General features: G+C 38.7%; 1 protein-coding gene across 3 annotated transcripts in view; it reads left to right on the top strand.

Moving 5' to 3' along the window:
• ARHGAP28 (Rho GTPase activating protein 28) overlaps positions 1 to 22,409 on the top strand; it is a 76,161-nt gene extending 53,752 nt beyond the window's left edge. For all 3 annotated transcript variants that reach the window (XM_075023031.1, XM_075023032.1, XM_075023033.1), the window contains 11 exons: positions 399 to 556; positions 4,213 to 4,378; positions 4,493 to 4,584; positions 5,871 to 5,948; positions 9,066 to 9,228; positions 10,728 to 10,810; positions 12,646 to 12,843; positions 13,555 to 13,698; positions 15,803 to 15,957; positions 16,605 to 16,669; positions 18,532 to 22,409. In XM_075023031.1, coding sequence (XP_074879132.1) covers positions 399 to 556; positions 4,213 to 4,378; positions 4,493 to 4,584; positions 5,871 to 5,948; positions 9,066 to 9,228; positions 10,728 to 10,810; positions 12,646 to 12,843; positions 13,555 to 13,698; positions 15,803 to 15,957; positions 16,605 to 16,669; positions 18,532 to 18,623 — 1,394 coding nt within the window. In that variant the 3' untranslated portion in view covers positions 18,624 to 22,409. The remainder of the gene's footprint in view (positions 1 to 398; positions 557 to 4,212; positions 4,379 to 4,492; positions 4,585 to 5,870; positions 5,949 to 9,065; positions 9,229 to 10,727; positions 10,811 to 12,645; positions 12,844 to 13,554; positions 13,699 to 15,802; positions 15,958 to 16,604; positions 16,670 to 18,531) is intronic.
• The last annotated feature ends 1,028 nt before the right edge of the window (positions 22,410 to 23,437 follow it).

Below are 23,437 nucleotides of genomic sequence, written 5' to 3'. Positions count from 1 at the left end.
CAACCTGAGAAACTGTGTCAACAGCATTTTTCTGTCAGGAACTTTTCTTTTTAATTGGTCATTAGACAAGTGCCACCACAGTTTGCTGGCCTGGGTAGACAAAGACGAAGTACAAAAACTTGATAATTCCTGATAAACAGGAAGTTCCAGCTTGACTATCTTTCTCACGAAAAGCAACAAGTTAAATAATCTAAAATGAAAGTAGGGATTTTATTTCTAAGGGGTTATTTCCTCCAGACAAAACAGGAACATGCTGTGGTTTACACTGAAATTCCTCTTTGAAGCACTTCCTTTATTACTTTCTTGAGATTTTTGTCATCTTGGTTCAATCTTTTAATGTCTCTGTAGTAAGTGCAAGCATACATTCAGCATTCATATATAATTTCCCTTATTTTCAGCTAACAGCTGTCTAGACTGTGGACTAAATAAAGGCAGCCCATCCGTAACAGAAGAGCTCTCCTATGAGGTCTCTTTCTCAGAATCCATTACGGTCCTTCCCAAAACCCAAGAATGGCCGAAAAACCAGAGGTTCAAAAAGGAAGACTCTGCCTTGCCTGTAAGTTTGTTCTCGACATATTTCATCAATTGTTTAACACAGTGATTTTGTTTATATCCCCAGCACGTTGGAGTCTGTTAGAGTACATTAGCTGTCCTTTGCTATGTGTGCTTTATAGACACCACCCGCTGTGCCTGCCTACCGCTTGTAACTGATTCCCAGAGAGGCACCAAAGCTAATCTGGGTATCCAAGCCTGGTTTTTATGTGTACCCATCACAGATGAATATGTGTAACTCAGTCCACAACTATTGCATCATCCACACATTTTTCACGTAGAAAGACCAGTTACTGGCACTAAAACTAGCAATCATTTTCATTATTTCATTATTGCTCTGCTTTCCTACTTTATTCCCCAAAGGATTATCTGCCTTTGTTAACACATGGGTTTAAAATTGCTTCGCAGATGAAGGGAGGAAAGCAAGCCTTAGTCCTGCAGCAGTACTGATTATCTCCAATCAGTATTCAGTGCAATTATGCTATAGGAGATACTACATGAATGGTTAAAGGAAAGTTTATCATATCATATCATCCAACAAGACACACACTGAGCAGTTGTGTCATTATCCGGGATTATTTCTTGAAGTCAAGGAAGTCAGTTTTCTATTTCCATCAGCCCTCACAACTTCCATTACTGAAAACTGGAGCATTAGGTTTGTGCTTCAGATACCACCTTTTTAGTGAAATGTATGAAATAGCTGTAAAGTATTTGGAAGCATTTCCTGAATGTTATGATGTCCTGAGGTCCTGAACTAATCCAAAATTGTTACTATCCACACAGACATTGAATTCTCTGAGAATTATCCCTTTGTCCATCTCAGGCACCACCAAGGAAGAAGAACCTGAGATGCAGAAGTAAGCTTCCGTGTTGAAAGGAGGGATAAGACACCAAGTAGATTACAACTGGTGTGAAATCCCTGTGCTTTAGTGTGTCTGGGGTTTTTTTGTGGTGGGCATAACTTGGTGTCCCGTGGAGAGTAAGGATATCTCTGCATTCATCATGATTTTGGCAAACCAAAGGTTCATCCTTTCTCCTTGTAATAGCAAACCTAGGACCCCAACCTTCACTACAACACACATACACATTGCAACAGCTGCAACAGTTGATAGAGCAGGGAAACTGGTGACAAACAGGGAAGAGAAGATGCCATATTGAATATCGTGGACATGTGGGTGCATAATTGATTAGTATTAGAAAAGGCCATTATTGTGCTGGAGATGAACTATTCTGCCTGCAGGACATCATTTTGTGTGCTTGGAAGAGTATACAAGGAATATGCCAGGTCATCACATTCAGGGAGTTTCTGAATAAAGTCAACAATCGTAGCTATTGACGTTGGCATTTCTCTTACTTCATATGCTGCCGCTCACAGTATTTTTTTTTCCCCATAATGGCTCAGACTGTAATGGGCCCCATCAAAAAAGTCACCTCTTGCTCTGTTACACAAAGAAACCAGCCACCTACACTCTGAAGGACTGTCCCTCCTTCCTCAAGGTGGGCCGACAGGGCCAGACTGAAGTCTACACAACATCGTACTTGCTCCAGGGCAGGTCTGACACGTTAATATAACCAACTTCATGAATGGCATATACTGAGCAGTGCAGAGAGATTTTATATCATAAAATAGTGTGTCCCCTGCAGGTCCCAGGAAAGCCAGCTCAGCATCACTGTCTGCATAGGGTTACATGCAATTACCCCAGTATAGGACCATGATCAATATGACTTAGTTGAAGATATTACAGAACTAAGAGTCAGTAAGCATTTCAGACCCATCTTAATACACTGTATAGTTCCACATAGAAACATGTCACACAATATCAGACACAATCCTTAGCCAAAATGCTAGTAACCTAATTTCACGATAGCACAGCTTCCTTTGGTGCTGCATATTATGACTCCACTGTTTGTAAGAAAAATCACTGGAAAATTGTGACACAAGACAGAAAAAAGAGGCCCAGCCCCAAACCTTGTGTTAACACTGCATCACATCATAGTGACCCTAGGAGTGAACCATCCACCATGGAAACTCATTGTAGCCACCCTTTGTAACCAGTTTTGGAGTGTTTGTCATTTTTCCTTGGCAAACATACTTTTTCTCTTTCCCTTCAGAAAATATATGTATACTGTGTGATTTCTTCTTATTTCCAAGATCATTTATTTTGCTTTGACTGCTTTTGGACTTTTTGCATCACTGGAACCAAAATGCGTAAATATTCTTTAGTATTTTATGTCTCTTCAGAAGACTAACCTCCGTGCAGCTTTTGTTACATTATTAAGTCTCAGTGTTAAGAGTAACAGTGGAATTGCTGCATTCTGGGGAGGGAAGATTCTGGCTTAAAATGCCCCAGACAGCATGTAAATTAGTTACTCCATTCCCTGCACTCTGTCTCCCCCAGTTATGATTAACCCCTAAATCACATGTACAGTGTGATTTAGAAAGTCCTAACCTACATGATCTAGATGTCCTTTGTCCTCTCTTACTCTTTTGAAATCTGGTGTAAGTATAATTCTTTTTTTGTTTGCTTTTTTCTTAACCTGTTTGACTGGCTTCATCTAAAGATGGGTTAAACCTATTGCATCCAAATTTTTTTAAAAAAGGGAGGACTGGGCTGAAATCTCCAGAAGGAAAACATTATTAAAGGCTGGGTTTCCACTCAGTTCCCTGAAGGGAGGAGATGATTTGTAATGCTATTTATTTATACCTCTGACTAACAATTACTGGTTTAAATTACAATTAAATTAAAATAACATACAATACCAAAGATCCATGGTTCTTTGAAAAGTATGGTTTTTACTGTAACTTTGTTATTATGTCTAACAATTATGTAAAAAACTGATGGCTATTTGTTCTTTTTGACATTTGTACAAATGCTTCTGTCATGATGCAACATTCTTGGCTCTGGTCCATGACACTGCAGTTTCCAAAATATGTAGACATCTTCACATGCCTCCAAATTATTAAGTATCATTTAGTTCAAGCCTACTTGAATAAGTAATTTATTAGCTGCTGGGAGTCCTGTTTCTAAGCCTAAATGCTTCTTGAGTAATAAAAAGTACCAGTAAATTGGCAGGTTGGCATCAGGACTAAGTGATTTTGCTTCTGGGCTTTTCCTCAGATCTTTAGTTTGAACTCTCCTATAAGACCTCACAAATAAATAGTGATATGCAAAGCAGGCATGGATTCATTACACACACACACACACACACACACACACACACACACACACACGATATACAACCATATCCATGATGAAATGTCAGCTACTTCGACAGCATTCAAAGATGCTCTGGGAGGGGCAGAAGCAGAGGAAAATGTTACATTCTGCTGAAACTGGGCAAAAGTTTAAGTAAGTAGCAGGTAGCTCATTTGTCCCAGCTGTAGTACAGGTACTGAGGTTAATACCTCTGCTCCAGCACCGCTTACCAGTCAAACTGCAAGGGAACATGATGAGCAAGAAGCTTTATTTTATGTTTCAGATAGATGCAAGTTATGTCAACATACCAGGCCAATATATAGGGTTGTAGTTCAGCTCTTTGGTGTTATCCATCCACCCAAATATGACTTTCTATCAATCACATGCGGGCATCTCTTTCAAAACAAAAATTCACTTCCTGTAATTTTTGTGCAAATAAAGATGTGACCCATCTCTACTGTAGAAATTCATTGTTCGGAAAAGCCGGTTTGGACTGACAGAGGTTGGAGACCTCTCTGCTGAAGACATGAAGAAGATCCGCTACCTCTCCCTAATTGAGCTAACGGCCTTCTACGATGCACTGGGGGTGGAGCTGAAGAGGAACCGTGCAGAGAGGGTGCGGGGACGAGGTACCGTGCTGTGTCATCCCCATGGTGGCCACCTGGGCACCACTCAGTGTTGCGAAGAAGGCGCGTACAGCACTGTGTTTCCTCTTTTTCACATTTGTTGTTATTATTTTTAAGAAAATGGTCTGTTTGGAGTGCCTCTCACCATACTGCTGGAGAATGATCAAAGGAAGGTTCCTGGAATAAAAGTTCCCCTCATCTTCCAAAAAGTGAGTATAACTAAGCCTGCTCGGCCACTAAGATTTGCTTTTCCATCATTTGCATTGACACTCAAAAGAGTCATCAACTAAAAAAAGATGCAGACTTTACAGACTTGAAGGTGTCAACAGGTTGTCTGTCTGTATGTTGTGGTTTGAAAACCTTGTGACAAGGAGACAAAATTTGCTGCTTTTATGTGTTTTATCTGTGGTGGGGACCTCTTTTGATTTTTGTAATGATGTGATACCATGCAGGAAACTTTGGGAAACAAATGTCTGGTTTTCTGTTTCCCTTTCTCATTAAATTAGAGAGCCATGCAAAATTGTGTGTGTGCAGCAGTGGCAAAGATGAGTTGTCTCAGGAGTTTTAATGTCACATAAATTCAAACTGTAGGTATTACTTAGCTATTATTTCCAGAATGGAAGTGGTATCTTCTCACTGAGGTTTGTATGACAAGACGTCATTTATATAAGTAATTTGACAGTACAATGACATCCAGCAGATATCTTGGTGACACGTACACAGACACAAGCACACATGCAATTACACAGGTTTACATGGACTCTAAGCTACAACAAATTTCCCTGTAAATTCCCTGACAAAAGGAGAAGTGGTGTGGAGTGTCAGGGGAAAGACTGACATGACTTGAATATCTACATGACTTTGCAATCATCTCCACAGATACCATGGGAAATTAGAAGGATCCAACAGTTAGAAGGAAGAAGCAGAGCTGGTGGTGAAAATCCAGATCTGTATGAATAAATGTTAAATCAAAACATTTATTTTTTATAAAGAATTACAGTGGAAAGCCTATTCCTCTATTCACAGAAATTTCAAAATAAAATATCCTGGGATCATTTTCTAATCTGAGTTCTCAGTTCCCAGAAAGGTATGTTATCTATAGACCTTTCCATTGTGCTCCCTGGGGAAAGACTTAAACATTTCTCAGAGGTTAATTTTCCCTCAAAACACCATTGTGTTTTACCCAGTGTATCTGCCCTTTTATTAATATGTTTATGTGTTAATTGTTCTATCACAGTGCCAAGTCTCAAATCAAGGACAGAGGGGCCTATTGCATTATCAGTTTTCCGTACTCTGCATACTCTGTATTTCAGGGTCAGGAATATGGAGAACAAATTAGGAAGGTTTATTTACATGAGCTGGCTTGTTTTCATTAGCAAATTACATAGAAAAGTATCTTTTTCAAATTAGTTTCAAGGATACCTAGATTTTAAAATTTAATAGCATTTTTAAGTGCTTCTGAGTATTTTCCTGGGTTTTGCTGGTTTTTTTTCAGTTGCTGCTCAAGCTTGAGGAAACAGGTTTAGAAACTGAAGGAATTCTACGAGTGCCTGGATCTGCCTCCAGAGTCAAGGTACACGTTCGTGCCAGTTTTCTGTCTCCTGGACCACAGACTCTGTAAAATAATACAGCATACACAAATTCACACTGCACATAAATACTGATGTGTGTAGCTCAGCATTTCTATTCCTACCAGTGAAAGGTCAGATTGGTTCCTGGGAACCAGTAAATCACAGAACATGTGGTCTATTGCTTTGCATTAGTTAATGTTCTATATAAAGCACAGACTTGAAGTTGGATGCAGTTTTCTCCACTAAACATTGAGGGAGTCTTTCAGTTTATCTCTGTTGCCCAAAATTGCTGTGATCTTATCTCTGGTTTAATTTATTTCAGAAATCCAGAGTTGCTAAACTGAGCAAACTTCAGATAAAGATCTTATTCTATGTCATTTTAACATTTGTGTCATTTTATTTCTCGTTTGTCTTCTGTGATCTTACAATTTCATGTTCCAAGTGAGAGAAATTTGGCCTGTGTTCACTGTTTGGCAGGCTCAAGTACTACATTTTCACAGGCTATTTGCAGGCTATGGACACAGGATAGTTGGTACTCAATAACCTGACATCGTGGTGCAGTAATGCTTTAAGTTGTTTCTCCAGACTAACTTGATTCCAGCACCTGGAAGCTTTTGGCAGAAGCAAATTAGGAAAACAAGTTTTTTCTGGGCTTATTAGCGTCTACCTCTTTCCCAGATTTTTGTTTTTTCTAGGTTTTTTTTGGTCTGGTTCAAGCAACTTCTTATAGTGCATTCTACTCCCACTTAATCATCCTCAAGAAAGCTACTCTTGCTTTCTGAAGCAGGAAGTCTCAACACTGTGGCAGCCACACAAGTGTTGGGGATTGCTAAACATTGATGGGCTGGGGATTATCAAAAATGACTGTACAAGAAAAAGCAGCGTGACATGAAACACACCAAAGACAGGCAGTAGTATCCCAGCTCCTTTTGACCCTGTGGACTGATAAAAGCACTCAGCACCTTACAAAGTGCCACATTTTGCAGAAGGGAGCTCCTAATTTGGCTTGTGCTTTTTAGCTTCCTCATTTTTTCATACAAATACTTAAAGTATTATTTTACACAATCTCAATTTTTTCCAACCTCTCTGGGGAGATTACACAGCAAGGCTGTGCTCTAACTAGATTACTTTCATATTCTTTGCATATACTGTACTGTGCCTTGTTCACTTCTTATTCACAACCTATATCCAGGGAGCTACTATGAGATATGACTTTATACATAACTCTCCCATACTGGGTGATGCCCATATGAAAGTTTTAAATTATTTGAGTTTTGACTTCATTTAAGTGAGTCCAACAAGCCAACCAGCAAGAAAGAGATTTTTTTCAAAGCAGATCCAGATTTCATCCTTCAAAGCCTACATATGTTATTATGACATTAGGATTTGAGGGCATTCCAAATTTATTTCAGTCTTGTTTGGAGAAAGAAAAGGCATATGGAAGTGATTAAAGTTACTCTTCTATAAAACAAAGAATAGAAGAAATAAATACAAGTTTTCCTCTGTAATCTGGTTTGTAACAAAAGCTCCAGTGAACCAAAAATGTATGATAGTCTACTGTAGGATCAGTCACATTTAAAAAAAAATTATTGCAAAAATGTTTTTTTAAAAGTACTTAGGTGCATACATATATGTATATGGGGGGGGAGTGCATAAAATACACATATATGCTTGCCTGTGTGGATATATATATTAAATGTTTATGTTTCAAAAATCTTGCTTTCTATTTCTCTAAGGCTTTTTCCAATCAGCAGAAAAATGTGTAGTAGTTTTTCTGTCCTCTTGTGCTTTTGATGAGGTGAGGATTTCTGTTCCGCATTTCCCAGTCAGTTACCAGGAAAGAATTTAATCCAGGTGTTTGTATGGATTATGTGCAAAGGATGTGAATACAGAGGAAGCTGAGATAGCCCAGATTACAACCAGTAAAATACACTAGTAAAAATGAGATTGTAACATTATATACCAAATCCTGAATGACTTTCTATTTCCTTTTGTGCCAACCATTCCAATTCATTATGTGTGACCATATTTGATATGTAATTTCCTTCCATTCATGTGAGACATGGTAAACAGAATTCATTTTTAAAAGCTTTTCTGTCTGAATGGACTAAGCTTTTTTGCGTATATTAAAGTACATTTGACAAAAATGTGATCTGAAACCTGAAAGTTAGCTACAGATAGATTTTCTCACAGATGGTCTCACAAAAAACAGCAACAAACTTCCTATGGATAAGGCAGTGTTTGGCCAGTAGTAATTGTGAAAGCTGCATTATTTATGAATATCCTTTCTTACAATAGTGTCCTTCAAGCTTATTAATCCAACAAATTTTTGAGGCGCTTGCATTTTCCAAACAGTGATCTGGGTTTGAAGCCAAATTCTGTTCCTACTAGGAACCTTACTGAATATTTCCGATTCACATATGTGTGTGAAACATTGATTAGTTACCCTACAGAACTAAATAGACCTCTGTCAGCAAGATGCTGACACTGGAGAACAAGATGATTAAATGGGCACCCAAAATGGTATAAACAATTCTGTCTTAGATCTCTCTTGTGTTTTTGAGGCAGGGTGGGGGGGGTGCATGCATGAAGTAGAGGTTTTCTGACAGTAATGGTTTCATACTTTTATTTTTCTATGAAGTGTTCGAATCTAATTCTAGCTATCCTAAAAGAAAACATCCTTCTAAAGACAAGAAGACCTGAAGTTAAAGCCATTTGCTCAAGGCCCATGAGCTCGGATGCCAACAGACTAGCAAGTTCACTGGCAGTGAGGAAGAGATGTCACTCCTTTGTGACTTAAGGATCAAAAGCTCTTGAGAGTGTTTTAAACAAAGAGAACAGCTCTTGTCTTGCTTCAAAATGGTTCAAATGTGTCACTGGCAGAAATCTAGCTATAGCAAACCAAATTTAGCCTGGGTTGCAAAATATCCCCAGGAACCTGATTTGTTAACCTGCTCTGAACTTCGCGCGGCTGTACCTAGACCACTACTGGTTTAGGGCTACTTTAATTCAACTGCGGTGTAAACCTGCCTGTTGTTTGTAATGGGATTTCTGAAGTGATCTCAAACTGCCGGGTCAGAAGTAATGATTAAAGGTCAGATGTTCCTTTTATCTTTCAGAATCTCCATCAAGAACTTGAGGCAAAATTTTATGAAGACACTTTTGACTGGGACCAAGTACGAAATAATGATGCAGCAGGACTGCTGAAAATGTTTGTAAGAGAACTCCCAAGCCCACTCTTCACAGTAGAATACCTGCCTGCTTTCATCACGCTAGTGGAAAGTATGTGGAAATGCAGTTAGTATGGACTGATCTAGATGAAATGGAATAGTAGACACTACATTTTTTTCTTTCTGAAGTATAGAGAAAAAAAGGCCCAGGGCATTGCCTAAACATTTACATTTTCTGCAACCTTTCCTTTTCAAATGGATAAAAGTCTCTGCATTTAGCTAATAGCATAGACTCCTTGTGTGAATGACACAACTGTTTAATGTAAGATTTGAAACCCGTGAGCAAATGATGGCTGAGCAATTACTTTCATATATAGACTCTGATTCACACAGACTATAGATTTCACAAACGAAAATTTCTGCAAGGGAAACTCAAGTGACTGCCTTTTAGCTGATACTCTATTGGATCTATTTTCTCTTAAGGTTTATGCTGAGATCAGAATATGCATACAAAGTTATGCATGATCACAGAAAGCTTCAGGCAGTCAGGTTTTGTTTTCAGTGTACATACACCCTCTCATTCTCAGTACATTTTGTTCATTTCTCTTCCAGGAAGAATGCAGTAGTACTTTGCCATACCTATTGACTTCATCATTGTAAATTCACTTGAGCTAGGACAGAGTGAAACTATCAGGATGGTGAATTTATTAGGCAAATTGGTACAGAAAACTTACGACCTTTACGTAAGGTTGCAGCCAAGTTTTCAGTGTCTCCATGAGGTAGTTTAAAGGGCACGAGGAGGTGACCCCTTCTTGTAACCTTCACGTACCTGAGTGTGCTCCTTGTGAGTCCCAGACTGCATGCAGTTACAATCGCTTAGCATTTGGAGAAGACTGAGCAGGAGGTGTCTGCACAGAATAAAGTAACCTTATTCCCTACAACAGATACACTGTCCACAACTCACACGACTTTTTTTCTCCAAATCTCTCTGATCCACCTTGAGTGGAAGCAAATGAGAGTTATTCTTCCCATCTTCTCCACCCCAGCTCTTCCAGTGAGCATTGCACAGTGTTAGTATGTATATACCAGTTGCTGAAAACATGATGGTATTTTGGAACTGACAAGGGGCTCTACATTTATCTAGAGTGCTAGATTTGGGACAAATACTTTTAAAGTTATAAGCAATCAATCTCCACTCCAATGGCACAAGCATTCAGCAAATTACTCAATAATATTAGTTTGAAAATTTTCTGAAAACAAATAATCCATTTCAGTTTGAAAGGAGGAAAATACTTGATCCATATTCACAATACATTCTGACCATGACATTGAAGAGAAACTGCCTAGCACTGAAAAATATTGGCTTCTTGCTATCCAGACAATTTTATAGAGCCTTGTCTCCCCCTGTGACAAAGACCCAACATGATGAGGAAAAACCCACTCTTAAATTGATTTTATATTTGGAAAAAGGTTATGGTTAATCAACACCTAAACTTGCTAGTCTCAACCAGGCAGTGGTTGCTGTGTTTCTAGAACTGCTGACCAACAGGGTTTTTAGAACAAGCCAATTACAACTGGGATTTCAAAAATATTAATTATTCATATTCTTAGAAATCTCCAAGATCAAGTTACAGCTACAAGCTTTGCATCTGTTGATCATGCTGCTGCCTGAAGCCAACAGAGACACAGCCAAGGTAAGTTCTTCATGTGCTATCACCTGCCATCTGTAGTGCTTTTGACTTTTAAATGAGACCTATTTTTATTTTTTCTTTCCTAACAGTCAGTTATCAGATACTACACCGTGAAAGTATTCATCTGTGGTTTTTATCATTTCCATGAAAAGCTGTTCCAATTCCCTGGCTGTCATTTATTTTACAAGCAATTAAGAAATAGTTGCTGGAGGTATCCAACTGCTGGTGTTCGTAAATGGCTCCCAGGCATCATTTATTCTGGAGCATCTATTTCAAAGAGGCATGTTCCTCACATAGTTTGGAAAAAAAAGGTCCAGTTCCTGGGTTTTCTGTATAACTGGAACTCTCCAGGATGAAGTTAAACAAGAAGCTGCCCCCCAGGAGCTTCCCTAGTGTACACCCAGTGCTGAAGGGCTTCCAGGGCACTGGACCAGCCTGGAGGGGGTAGTCCAATGTAAAAACCCCTGAAACACATCTGTAGCACAGATGTCAGGACCTCAGCTTCAGCTGATTTGCCTTACAAACCCATGCCCACACTCCTGTATTACTTCCTGATACCGACACAGTGGCTACAAGCATTTTGGGTGCTTGGGAGCTCCCAGATCTGGCTGCAGATATGTCCTGACCCTAAGAGACACTGGTTGTGTCTTTGGACCTGTTTCCACATAAAGGAAACCTGGGTGAACGAGCTGCGTGGGAGCCCCCAGACATTTCGTCAGGTTCCCTGCTCATCAGGACCTTGCAGGTCCCCAACCTCTGAAAGTGTCCCACTGGTCAGTTTAGATACAGCTTTATGAGTCCAGGTGCCTTCTTTATGTATTTATTTATACTATAACAAGAGACAATAACAACAACCCTCTTTAAAGCATTTGCAGGCCTACTAGTTCTCTGTGAAGAATGGCAGTTATTTCTTCTATCATAGTCCATATCAATATAGAGCTGTATACGTAAAACACATACTAGATGAGTAGTCTTAAATATTACTAGGCTTTTATACAAAAATAGAAGTGATGACAAAACTGAATGCATCTCTATTTGCTATCTATAATGAGATTGTAGAAATTTCTCCAACAGTTTGTGTTTTGTAATTTCTGGGTTTGTAAAAATGTTTTAATTGCAATGTCAGGGTATAAAGACAGTGGTTTTAATGGTATGGTGTTGCAAAAGCACTCACTGGCAGACCCCAACTCCAGCCACAGCTGCAATCCATCCTATTCAGTCACTCAAGAAAACTTTTGAATAAACTGCCCAAAAGTGAAATGAGTTTCCTTTGACTCTGCCATGCATGTGCAGAAGTGATCTCAATGAACAACCACTGAGCTCTTCTTGCTTTCATATCCCAGAATAAAAGTTTGGGGGTTGCTGGCAAAAATACCTCAGATTATATCACATATGGGACTGGTGTAAATTTGAAGAGAGGTTGATCACCCTGGTGACTGCAATATAAAAAGCCTTGGCCAGATACATCAAAATAGACACCTCAAAATCTATGGAAGAAATTAACTATTCCATTGCAACACCTGTATATCTTTCCTCTACTACAGGATTCAGAGCCTTAGTGCAGACGCTGTACTTGACTTACAGTTTGGCATTATGCTTTAAGTGATAGATAATTTATTAATGTGTGTCTTGATAACATTAACTATTCCTCTGTGATTGACACAGGTGGTTGTGCCAGAAAATATCAGAGTAATCCAAATTAGAATGCAAAAAACCCTAAATTTCAGCTCCAAGTACAAATATAGCAGCTTTCGAGCCAGACGTGTTGTGCATATGACACTGCATTTAAGAAGTAAACTATTTTGTGAGACTCAGCATAACAAGTCTTGTTTTTCCAGGCCTTTCTTCAGTTCCTGAAGAAGGTGGTTGCTAATGAAGGGAAAAATAAAATGAATCTGTGGAATGTTTCTATGATTGTTGCACCAAACCTTTTCATCTACAAAGGGAAACGTGCAAACCAACAAGAAATGCAAGCAGCCGCCACCACAGCACACATTGTGCGGCTTTTAATTCGGTACCAGGACATCCTGTGGACAGTGAGTAATGCTGGTTCCCTCTTTATGGCTCTGGTACAGAGAAGTATTTTGCCATATGCAGCAGCTCTGGAGAAATCAGAGTAAACTGACCTTCCTGGAAGAAAAAGCTATTCTTTGGAAACTGGCTGGAGTCTTTTATATCTAGAATGAGATAGGGTGACAGAGACCTCTGGATGGAGATTTACCTCACCTAAGACATCCATTTTAGCACAAATTGCCCTCTGGAGGTACCTATCCCACACTATTGTTTATACAGAATAATGCAAAGGAGAGTGATTTAATCTAGGTGCCTAGGTAAGATATTTAAACTTGAATGAGATTAAATGACTGTTAGAAGTCTAGCCCTAATAACAGGGCCCAAAAGTGTGACTACTTGCTGGACTTCCGAAGGTTGGCATTAAGATGACGACAGTCTCGGCTCATTTCCTCGTAACAGAGAGAGGATATCATGGGAATTACAAAAACTACCTCCTAATAAAGTTCCTACAAATGCAAACATCACTAAAAAGTTTCACGTGGTATGAAAGATGATCTACAGTTTCACCAAAGGAGTAACTGTGGGTTGTTAGAGGGAGGTACTAATCACTTGTATCTTCTGGGAATAAATAGAGCTTCTGCTGCCTAAAATTTGGTGCCTTTCTGAAGTCCCAGGGCCAATTTTATGGGGGAAAAAATTACTGTATATTCTTAGCTCTGGTTTCCTCCCTTTAGGTCCCATCGTTCCTGATTTCCCAAGTGAGAAAAATGAATGAGGCAGCAATGAACAACAGCAAGAGGCAGCTGATGTTTGACAAAGGAGTGAGAAAACTTCTGAGGAGAAAGACCATGGAACGGGACAGACCTGAAAGACCAGAGGTATGATAAAAACATATCATTTTCAAGGGCAGCTTTAACCAGCCTCCCTTCTTTCTTACCTCATAAAACTTCTCAGGGTAGGGAGGAAATTTTGCCATACAAAAGATGTGCTTCCCAGTCCAACATCCTGATAAGACAAAGCTTTGGGGATTGATTGAGAAAAGGTGAGGAAGGCAGAATGATTTCTAGCAGCCTATTAGCTTTTACAAACACATGCTGGTTTTGTACCTGTTTTATAAGAAAATGGTTATATGTGGACTGTCCTTGACAGCAATGATCTGTAGATATTCAACAAATGCATAGATCCATAGCTGCATAGTAGGATGGTCCATATTAGGATTAATTGCACTTACCTGTGCCCTAGTCCAGGCTACTTGATATTCTGCTTGCAAGCTTTAATTTTACAGCTTTACATTAACTTTCTAAGCAGAGAGAAAAACCAGTTTGCCTAACATAGACACCAAAACTGGGTCTAAATTTTAAGCACCTAATGAAGTAGTTTGTGTTGTTATTCCCCATATAGTCAGAGGAGAGAGGTGGATACTTCAGAGGATTTCCAGAGCTCCAGGTGCAGTTCAGACTTAGGAAAGTCTGATACAAAAAATCTTCCTTTGGAGGTCTTAAAGCCACCAGATTTTCTCCACTGCCTAAATATGGAGTTTAGGAACTTACTTGAGGTATGCTACCTCAATAGATACCTAAAATTAACTTAGGTATTAGGTGTAACATACAATTTGGGCAACAAAGCATGTTGTGTATACATGCATAATGTATACAGCCCCTATAGCAGCTTATATGTAGTATTTCCATGTAGTAACTACCTTTAATAACCTGGAGAGAAAGTCTTTAGAGTCTTCCATGGAGGTTTAAAAGAATGGAGATTGGTGAATTGTAAAAGGCATAATCAAGGAACTGATGAAGTACTCTACAGTTATTGAAGAATAGTCTTGAAGAGCAAAGGAAAAGACAAATTAGGAAGAAGTGATATTGAGGTTACAAGAAAAGGAGAATAAGCCACCTAATACAGACAACAGAGAAAATGCAGAAGGGAACATCTGGGAAAAAAGAGAAATGATATGTATGAATTGTGAATCCATGCTAATTCAGCTTTTTGGAGAAATCATTTGCCAGCACTGACTGAAATATATTGTGGGTAGGAAGGACACACATTTGTGCTGCGGATGGAGACAGAGATGTTTGCTTAAAATGGCAGTGTAGACTATTGTGTTGCAAAACTGTATTCACCCTGGAACGAATACAGTGAGAGCTTCTGAGGAGAGTCAATTACTGCAGTCATTGCACCTTCGGGAAGACAAGTTCATTGATCGTAGTAATTGGCTTTGCATCTAATAAAAATGAGACTAGCCATGGCAGGTAGCTGAAATATAAATGGTAAATTGGAGGCAAACTCTGTTTGGATAACCGAGTTGAATTTTGAGAGCACTTAACACAATCCCCAGGTCTCAGATGTTCTAAATTACACAGGGACAGAGACTGGAGAGACTATTGTACTCAGCTCAGCATGGTATTAACTGGATTAGAACTGGAATGCAAGCTTTGCTAATTGATTTATCTGCCATTAATCATGGAAGAGTGCATAAACTTCATAGATGATCATTTGAACCCTACACAAGGTCAAATTTCAAATTAACAGAAACCATATGGTACTTCTGATATTTTATTGTACATATGCTTTGATCTAGTTGAAGCTATAGGAAGTGGAAACAGAAAACTGGATCTTCGTGCCGCAGGAGAATTTAATCTTTAAAAGGAAGAGCAGATATTCCTAATCATTTTTATGTATTTTTAAATAAGCAGTTGGTTCACTGACCAATGTTAACAGCAAGCAGTTAAAATTCAAGGACTTGACTTTATTCCGTGTGAATATTTGTAGTACTTACCAAGGAGTTTTTGTCTTTGTTTTGTATCTCATTAGACTGTATCTACAAATTTGCATGTTTAACTGTAAATATGGTTTTTGAATAACCAAGTGAATCCAGGAAAGTGATTTTTGCAAGCAACCTCAAAAGAGTTGCAGAACTGCTTCTGAATGGAGCTAGAGCAATATTTGCCTTAGACTTACTCTACTGAATATTGATTTTAGGGAGCTGTCACTTTTCCCCCATACCTGCAGTCTGACATACCCGAGGGGGTGATAAGAGTTTATGCTCCACTGCATTCAAAAGTCTCTATGGCAATTCAACTCAACAGCCAAACAAAAGCCAAAGACATCCTGGCTCGATTCCACTGTGAAAACAGGTGGGTAAATCAGAACATTTTGTTTTTCCTGAACAATAATGTCAGAACCATTAATGAATAGATTGTTCCCTTTTCAAAGACTCATTGTGTTACAAGAACTCTTTTTCTAATCTAAAATTGTTAATTTATGGTTATGTCGGTCAAAGAAATTTTAAGCACTGATTTTATTCTTTATATTTTACTTAATAATTGGCTTCTATACAGAATCAATCTGCCCTCTTTTATGCCACTACTGAAAACATGCGTTTTATAGACTTGCTGCATAGAGAACCCAGAGGGATTATCTTACATCTGCCCATAAAACATTAGTGGTTTTATTTCTGTAAAGTAATAATTATTAACAGTTACAGGAAATGGTAAATTGTATCTGAAAGTCTCTTCTGCAAAGTCTTCCCATGTTACCACATAATGCTGTTCTTGAAATAAATAATAAAAAATAAATAATAGAAGGTTTTGTTAACCATGACACAGTAATCTACCTCTCTAGCAGATTCAGTATTCTGCAGTCCTTCATTCAGTAGAAGTCCTCGCTTTTGATAAGTAAGTTCACAGGGGCAAAAATATCAATTTTTAGCTTAATATAGATGGTGGTTGTTAAGACAGTGGTTATAACAGAAAGGCAAACTGAAGATTTTTTTCCATCCTAGCCGCGGACCATCACAGAACATGAGAGGCCAGATCCAAAGTTTACATGAAATTGGAGGAAATATAGGTAGGTCTCATTTTTGAAAATTCAATTCTGAATGTCCTTAGCCTCCGAAAACACCTCAGGGCAGTGCTGTTTTCACACAGCTGGGTCTCTCCTACACTCCAGTCCATCTGCAGGAAAGGAGCCTGACCCAAAAGCTGTAATGATTCCTTCTGACTCCAGTGTGACTGGAGGGAGGAGACAGTCACCCTATGGCTGGATCTCAGCTGGACTCCTTACAGTCTTGCCAAATTCATCTGACCTTTCTCTTACCTCTCATAATTGAGCATTTTTCTATGGTTAAGAGATCCTTAGTCTTCCTCTCATGAGCACATTCCACCTCACAGTCAAGCCTTTTCCCAAGACCTATTTCTTCCTTGCTGTGTTTAATTGTTAACCTCCCCCAAATAAAAAACACAGAACTGAGAATTCAGTCCCTGCATGCATGGGTATACTATACTCATACTAATCCATGGGATTTATTTAGATTGTAAATTCCTTGCAGTAGGGATTTTGTCTTCTTCCGTGTTTCATGCAGTGACAGTTTTGTAATAACAACAGTGGAATAACGCAAGTTCCTGGCCTAAAGGTCAAAAGCCACCTTTTAATTTGATATTGCACAGTCCTGACCCTCTCCTTTCTCTGTTCTTACTAAAATTCTGGATGCTCTGTTGAATCTTTTGTCAACTGTCTGATAGATTATTCCTTAATTCTTCTAGATTCAGCTCTAAACAGTTTCTATAAAGTTACTACAAAACATTACAGACTTGCTTCAGCAGCAGTTAAGAAGCAAAGTATTAGATACACAAAGCTAAATTTGATTAGCAATTTGTTTTGCCTGGCTAAACAGGGTGACCAACCAATGCTAAAACAGGAGAAGATCCTAAAGGTCTTATGAAACAATCCCAAGTATTCCCACCATGCTCCTTCAAAAATCTGGACGTTTAAATTGCATCTTCATTTAAAATTATTTTTATAGTCCCAGATCTTTCAGGGTACCTTAGTCCACTGATTATTCATTAATTCATTTATATTGCTTTCGCTTGAATAAAATCATTAGGATCCCAGTGACCTTATAAGTAACTGTATAAAAATTCTACCATAATTCTTTGTGTCACAGCAATATAACCTCACCAGTTAAATAGCTTCATCACCCAGTGTAAATGCAATATAGTCCAACAAATCAACTAAACTCAAGAATTTATTGCCTTGTTACTCAATTAAGAGGCAGCAAATGCCTCTTTCTGTGGCAAAGGCAGCAGGGACTCCCCAACCACCCAACTCCTATTCCCAGTCACCACCTAACAAAACACTCAAATGGCCAGACTTCAGAGGACTCTTTTTTTTTAATTTCTTTTTTATTTTTTTTTTAAACCAGCAAAACAGCAACTGCCAAAACCCTTGATATCCCTATATTTCTTTGCAAGATCCTAGCTGGATGGGAACACATGTTTTACAGAGCTACCTTCTCAGCGTTTAAAAATAGTGTAGAAACAAAGTCACAGAGTTGTAATTCCAGCCCAGTAAATCCAAAGAAATTAAAAAAAAACATACTGTGACACTTACAGTAACAGTGTTGTTAATACTTCTAAAGAAACCATAATATTTCTTCACCATTTGACTAAATGCCTTGTCCATAACTCGGCATAATGCAGGGCAACCTGCCTGGAAGTGAAAGTGAATTCATGACTTTCACTGAGTAAAACCACTGGCAAATTTACCAAAGCCCCTGTCTGTATCCAGCCAAGATGTAAGCTGGACACACCAAATCAGGCTTGCTACGTGCAAGTTGGAGATACATTCCAGAGCATTTTAACATAGCTCTGTCCCATTTACTAATGTGCTCAAAACATCCTATGAATCATGGCTGCTGATTTCCATTTCAGGTCAGCACTGTTTGGATCCAGATGCATACATGTTAGATGTTTACCGTGCAAATCCTCAGGCAGAATGGGTGATAAAACCAAAAGCAACCTGAAGCAGAAGGCTGCGGTGTACTGGACAAAAGCCAAATTGACAACAGTGATGCCTGTTGTTTTAAGAAGCTCTTACCAGAGACGAAACAAAATGGTAGCTACAGGACATCATTCCTTCCTACTGTACTGCCCAACTGATGTTCATCATGTACTACTTTTGGTATAAGCATTATCACTCCAGGTTCTAGACCATCGGAAAATATCACATCAATTATGCTTTCATATGGATTACACTTGTGCCAGTTGGCCCAGGAGTTAAGGATGACGAACCAAGGTACGGTGCACAGAAAACAACCTGTTGCATACAGAGTTGTTTGTTTCCTGATCTGGCGTTAGAACATGAATTTTTGGAAAGGATCTAGTGGCATCCAAGGATACATGAAACAACCAACCACAGTGTAACACAGAAAAATCACAGAGACATTCAAGAAGAGAAAGTATTTGTCATGCATGGAAGAGAGGAGCTTGACCTGCAGCAGTGTGAAGACATAGCTGTGTGACAAAATCAAACCTTTCTGCTGAAAGTAAACCTGTACAGCGTGCATTACTGCAATATTTACATCTCTCCATCGCTCCTCATGAGTATCTGATGCTGGGGAAGGGAGGGAGGCAGGAGGAAGAACTACTGTATAGACAGCTATATTGCTTTATGTACGTACCACTGTATATATTACTACCAGTCTTCCAAATCATCTGTCCAGATCACATTACTGTGTGCAATTGTAGCACCACAAACCATTTTCTCCTTCCTTCCCGTCACACACACAAGCTTCAGGAGATAAATGCTAGGTGAGAAGGGGCATATTCCGCTGGCTCTATTTTTTACTTGACACTCTCAGATTTAAGTCTGTGTAATGCCATAATATGAGATATGTGTTAATGGTGCCACTTACAGCCATCATCTTTTCTGTTAAATATTATAGTTTCTTAATTTGTAACCTGATTCTTTTTGTTTATTTTAGCTTTAATACGTAAGCAACTTTTATACTATTCAGCTGCATTGAGGAGAGAGATCTTTGTCCAGATCTTGTATAATACAGCATGGAGAAGAAAAAGAGCTTCCAATGAGCAGAGGGATTTAATACTCTTATTTAACATTTACACATTAAGGCCTTAAAACCATAGCCAAACTAGGCCCTGTTGTGCTGAGGGTTTTACACATACATAGCAAATACGTAGCAACTCCTTTTACAGATGGCATGCAGTCTGAGAAAACACACAGGCTGACAACAGAACTGGGGGCTGCAACTGCATTGGGAATGCAGCACAGCAAATGGACCTATGTCTAGTTTTTAGCCAGTCACAACAGCGAGTACCATTCTTCACCTAATCCTCTCGTTTTGGGCTGTACTTTACAGAACTAAAGCATGTTTGTTGAGTAGGGAAATCACAAGACTCTAGAAAACAGCAAGTTTTGGGTTTTTTTTTTAATCTTCAGTCTTATGCAAAAAATGGGAACTAATGCCTTCAACTGCACTGCAATGTCTCCATCGTTGGATGATGATATTGCACAATGAATTCACCCACAGTCTGAGCAGTGGGTTTTGTTCCTGATCTGGACACACAGATGAGGCAGAAGCTAGTGCCCTGTTTACCAGGTAGCAATGTAAAAATGTTCTGAACAAAGTCTTCCAGGTGAACATAAAATGCACTGTCCTGCAGAGAAAGCCTGTAACTTGTGATGCTCTGCTGAAGCTGTGTGATGAAGATTTGCACATTCTAGAAACCCTACTTCCGGTTCTCAGTTAATCGTGTTCTCCAGTAGTTAACTTTCATTGTTAGTGTTCAGTGAAAAAATCAATGTTGAATCAGTAATTTTACCAGCAACAATAATGTCTACAGAGGGCAGAGCCCATCTTTCTTTCTTACCTTCTTGAGATAAAAAATGATAAAATTTAGCAACATTATCCTTTCATTTTCTTTAAAACATTTTAAACTTGCCTTTTTTTCTTCTTAACACTAAGGGATGCATAGTTGCAGCCAGCAAAAGACTGGGACAGTTGTATTATAAAATATGAGGCTTATTTTGACAACTATTTATTTTAAATATATGAGAGATAGTAGATCTGTGGTTTGTTCATAGGACTAAGTATAAACATTTTGTCAAGTGCTTTGCTCCTGATTCCCTTTAGTTCTCTCTGTGGCAATGGACAACTCTTTCTACTATGCTGCCCTTTTGTTTTAGCTGTAAAATAGGGCTAGTACTTTCCTTATAAAGGTAACATGAGAATTAGTTGAGTTAAATTCTGCTCTCAGATGCAGCTAAACAATTCCCTGAGCAGAACAGGAGCTATAAACATCCACCTAGGAAGGACAAACTCAGCAAAGGGATTTTATGTGGAAAGTGCTTTGAAGACGCAGAACATCATATAAATGCTAAGCATCATTGTATTTATAGCCAAAGAAAGAGCTTTTACAACTATACAGAAAGCCGAAACATTAACTAAAGAATTTGACATGTAGCAAATGAGAACTTTCTACAGTACTTTCAGACAAATACATTGACCTCCTCTGTCTTGCCCACTCACTTCACTCTGTGTTCTCAATGGCCGTGCAAGGAAAAGTACAGAGCACCCATGTGTTCACGTGGTAACTTGCTCAGCATGTTCTGGACTCTGAAACAAGGACTTCATCAGAATTATTTCTGAAATACATCTCACTGTATTCCATACAGGATACAAGGGGTTTTTGGAAGACTTTCACCTTTTACCACTTTGCAACTTAGGAAAGCCAAATCTCATGTAATGAAATGCATCCTGTGAACACTTGTTTTATACTAAAATTGCCTATGACTTTAGAAGACATGCATATTAGCAGATGAACTAGATTCTATGTACAGTGCCCAGACTACTACAGCACAGCCAAATACCTGCTGTCTCTGAAACAGAATGGCAAAATTCTTTTTTGATACAAATGGACCTAATGACCCATGTGTACTGTGGTTAATACTGTTACACATTAAGTTGTTTTGTGTTGTTGTGGTACACTAACTTGATTTAATATGCAGCAAACTGAACAATATCTATGACATTTTTGAATATAAGGTCTCAACTTTAGGCCTTGTATTTCAAAATGCTGGTGGAGGGACTGGGAATTTTGTTCCTCCTAAGAGCAGTTGAATTCAAGTTATGATAAGATCATCACCTAACAAAAAGCAACATGTGGAAAGCTATTAAGAAGGAAGTGGTAGCAAGCAGGGAGAAACTTACTCAGCAAACTCCGAAGATGCCTCAAGCATTTATGTATTCCATGGTTCTACAAAGACGGCATTTTGCATATCAAGACATAGACAGAGAGAGTGTATTGCAAGAAGTAGGTATTGGAAACAGACTGGAATGTTCTAACCTGTTTATGCAGCTGACGTCATTAGAATACGTGTGTGTGCGCGCGTGCGTGTGTGTGCAAATGTGTCTATGTATAATATTAACTACCTCACTCTGCATTTTCCAGGAAAAATATTTTGGCTTAAAGGTTTACTATTCCAAAACTTTCTATTATTAATCTCACCTCTCCACTAGTCTTTAACATTGATAAAATGTTTCTCCTTCTAAGAGCCAAGATTTGGAAATTACCAAAAAATATATATTAAAAGACATATTTCAGGATATGGATGAAATTTTATCCAAACTGTGTTGCCTCCATTACTGCTTGTAATATAAACCTTATGAGATCAGATCTTGGGGTTAATAGACAACAAATACAACCATACTGTGTTTCAGTTTTTATTTTTCAATGGCTTTCCATTAATGCGCATCTTCTCTGGAAAATAATACAATGACACTAAACAAAGCAAAATGTTTGTATGTACGTTTCCCTTGCAATCCTTATTATGTTATGTGTTTTGTTGAAGTAACCCTGCACGTAAGTGTATTTGTACAGGAGAATGTGTCCATTCTATTGTATCCATGTCAAAAATAAACCCAATACCAACAAAGCAAGCTCTTCAAATCTAAACATGTGGTTTTCAGATAGAAGCAGCTGACAGAAATTGCAAAAAGCAGTGGTGAATCTGTCTTAAAAGCAACTCTGTTATAGCACCTGAACAGCTAGCTACACAATGAACCACATTCTGCCATCCTTCCTCAAGTGGAACAGTTCTTTGCTCTTGCACTGCCTTGATGCACGGTACAAAAGGACACTGCTTGGAGGAATCCTGCCTCACTGAAATCCATGACAAACTGCTTTGGGGTTTCATTTGAGCCAGTATTTTTTAAACTAGTATGAAATACATAGAGCAAAACTGACTTTAGAACAAATTGTAAAAATGCATAGTAAAAGCCAAACAAAATTGTAAGAAGCAAACAAAAATGCTGCTAGTTCAAAGAGAAAAAAGGAGAGGGAAGTGACTTGTAAAGAACTATGTTTATTACAGATGCATCTTCAAGTACGAAACATGTTTGTCACTACTCAGTGGTCAGGCCAGCTGATGAATGGATGGTCTTACTTGAGTCAGGATCAAGTGCGTGTCCCCCAAGCCTGGCTCAAGCGAAAATACTGGAAGACTCATTTTAGAAACAGAGGCAGGCACAGTAGGAAAAGGTAAAGACAGAACTGCTGACTGGCCTGTGAATTAGGAATCACAGAGCACCAAAGGTGCTTCCCTGTGTCCTGTAAGAAATACTGTTTTCCCAAGAAAGATGCATTAGTTCTCATTGCCAAGATACAAAGCTGTTCCCAAACCAGACCCAAAAGGTTTCTTCACTAACAAAACATTTCATATGCATCTCTATGCTGTGGAGTTGCTGCTTGTCCTGCAGCTGATTAGATGAAAACATAAACAGGAACATAATCCTCCTAGACAATGTGACTATAATGG

This window comes from Buteo buteo, chromosome 3, assembly GCF_964188355.1.
Source record: "Buteo buteo chromosome 3, bButBut1.hap1.1, whole genome shotgun sequence".
NCBI lineage: Eukaryota > Metazoa > Chordata > Aves > Accipitriformes > Accipitridae > Buteo > Buteo buteo.
Note: the sequence above shows the minus strand (reverse complement) of the source record. Positions and strands in the feature narration are given on the sequence as shown.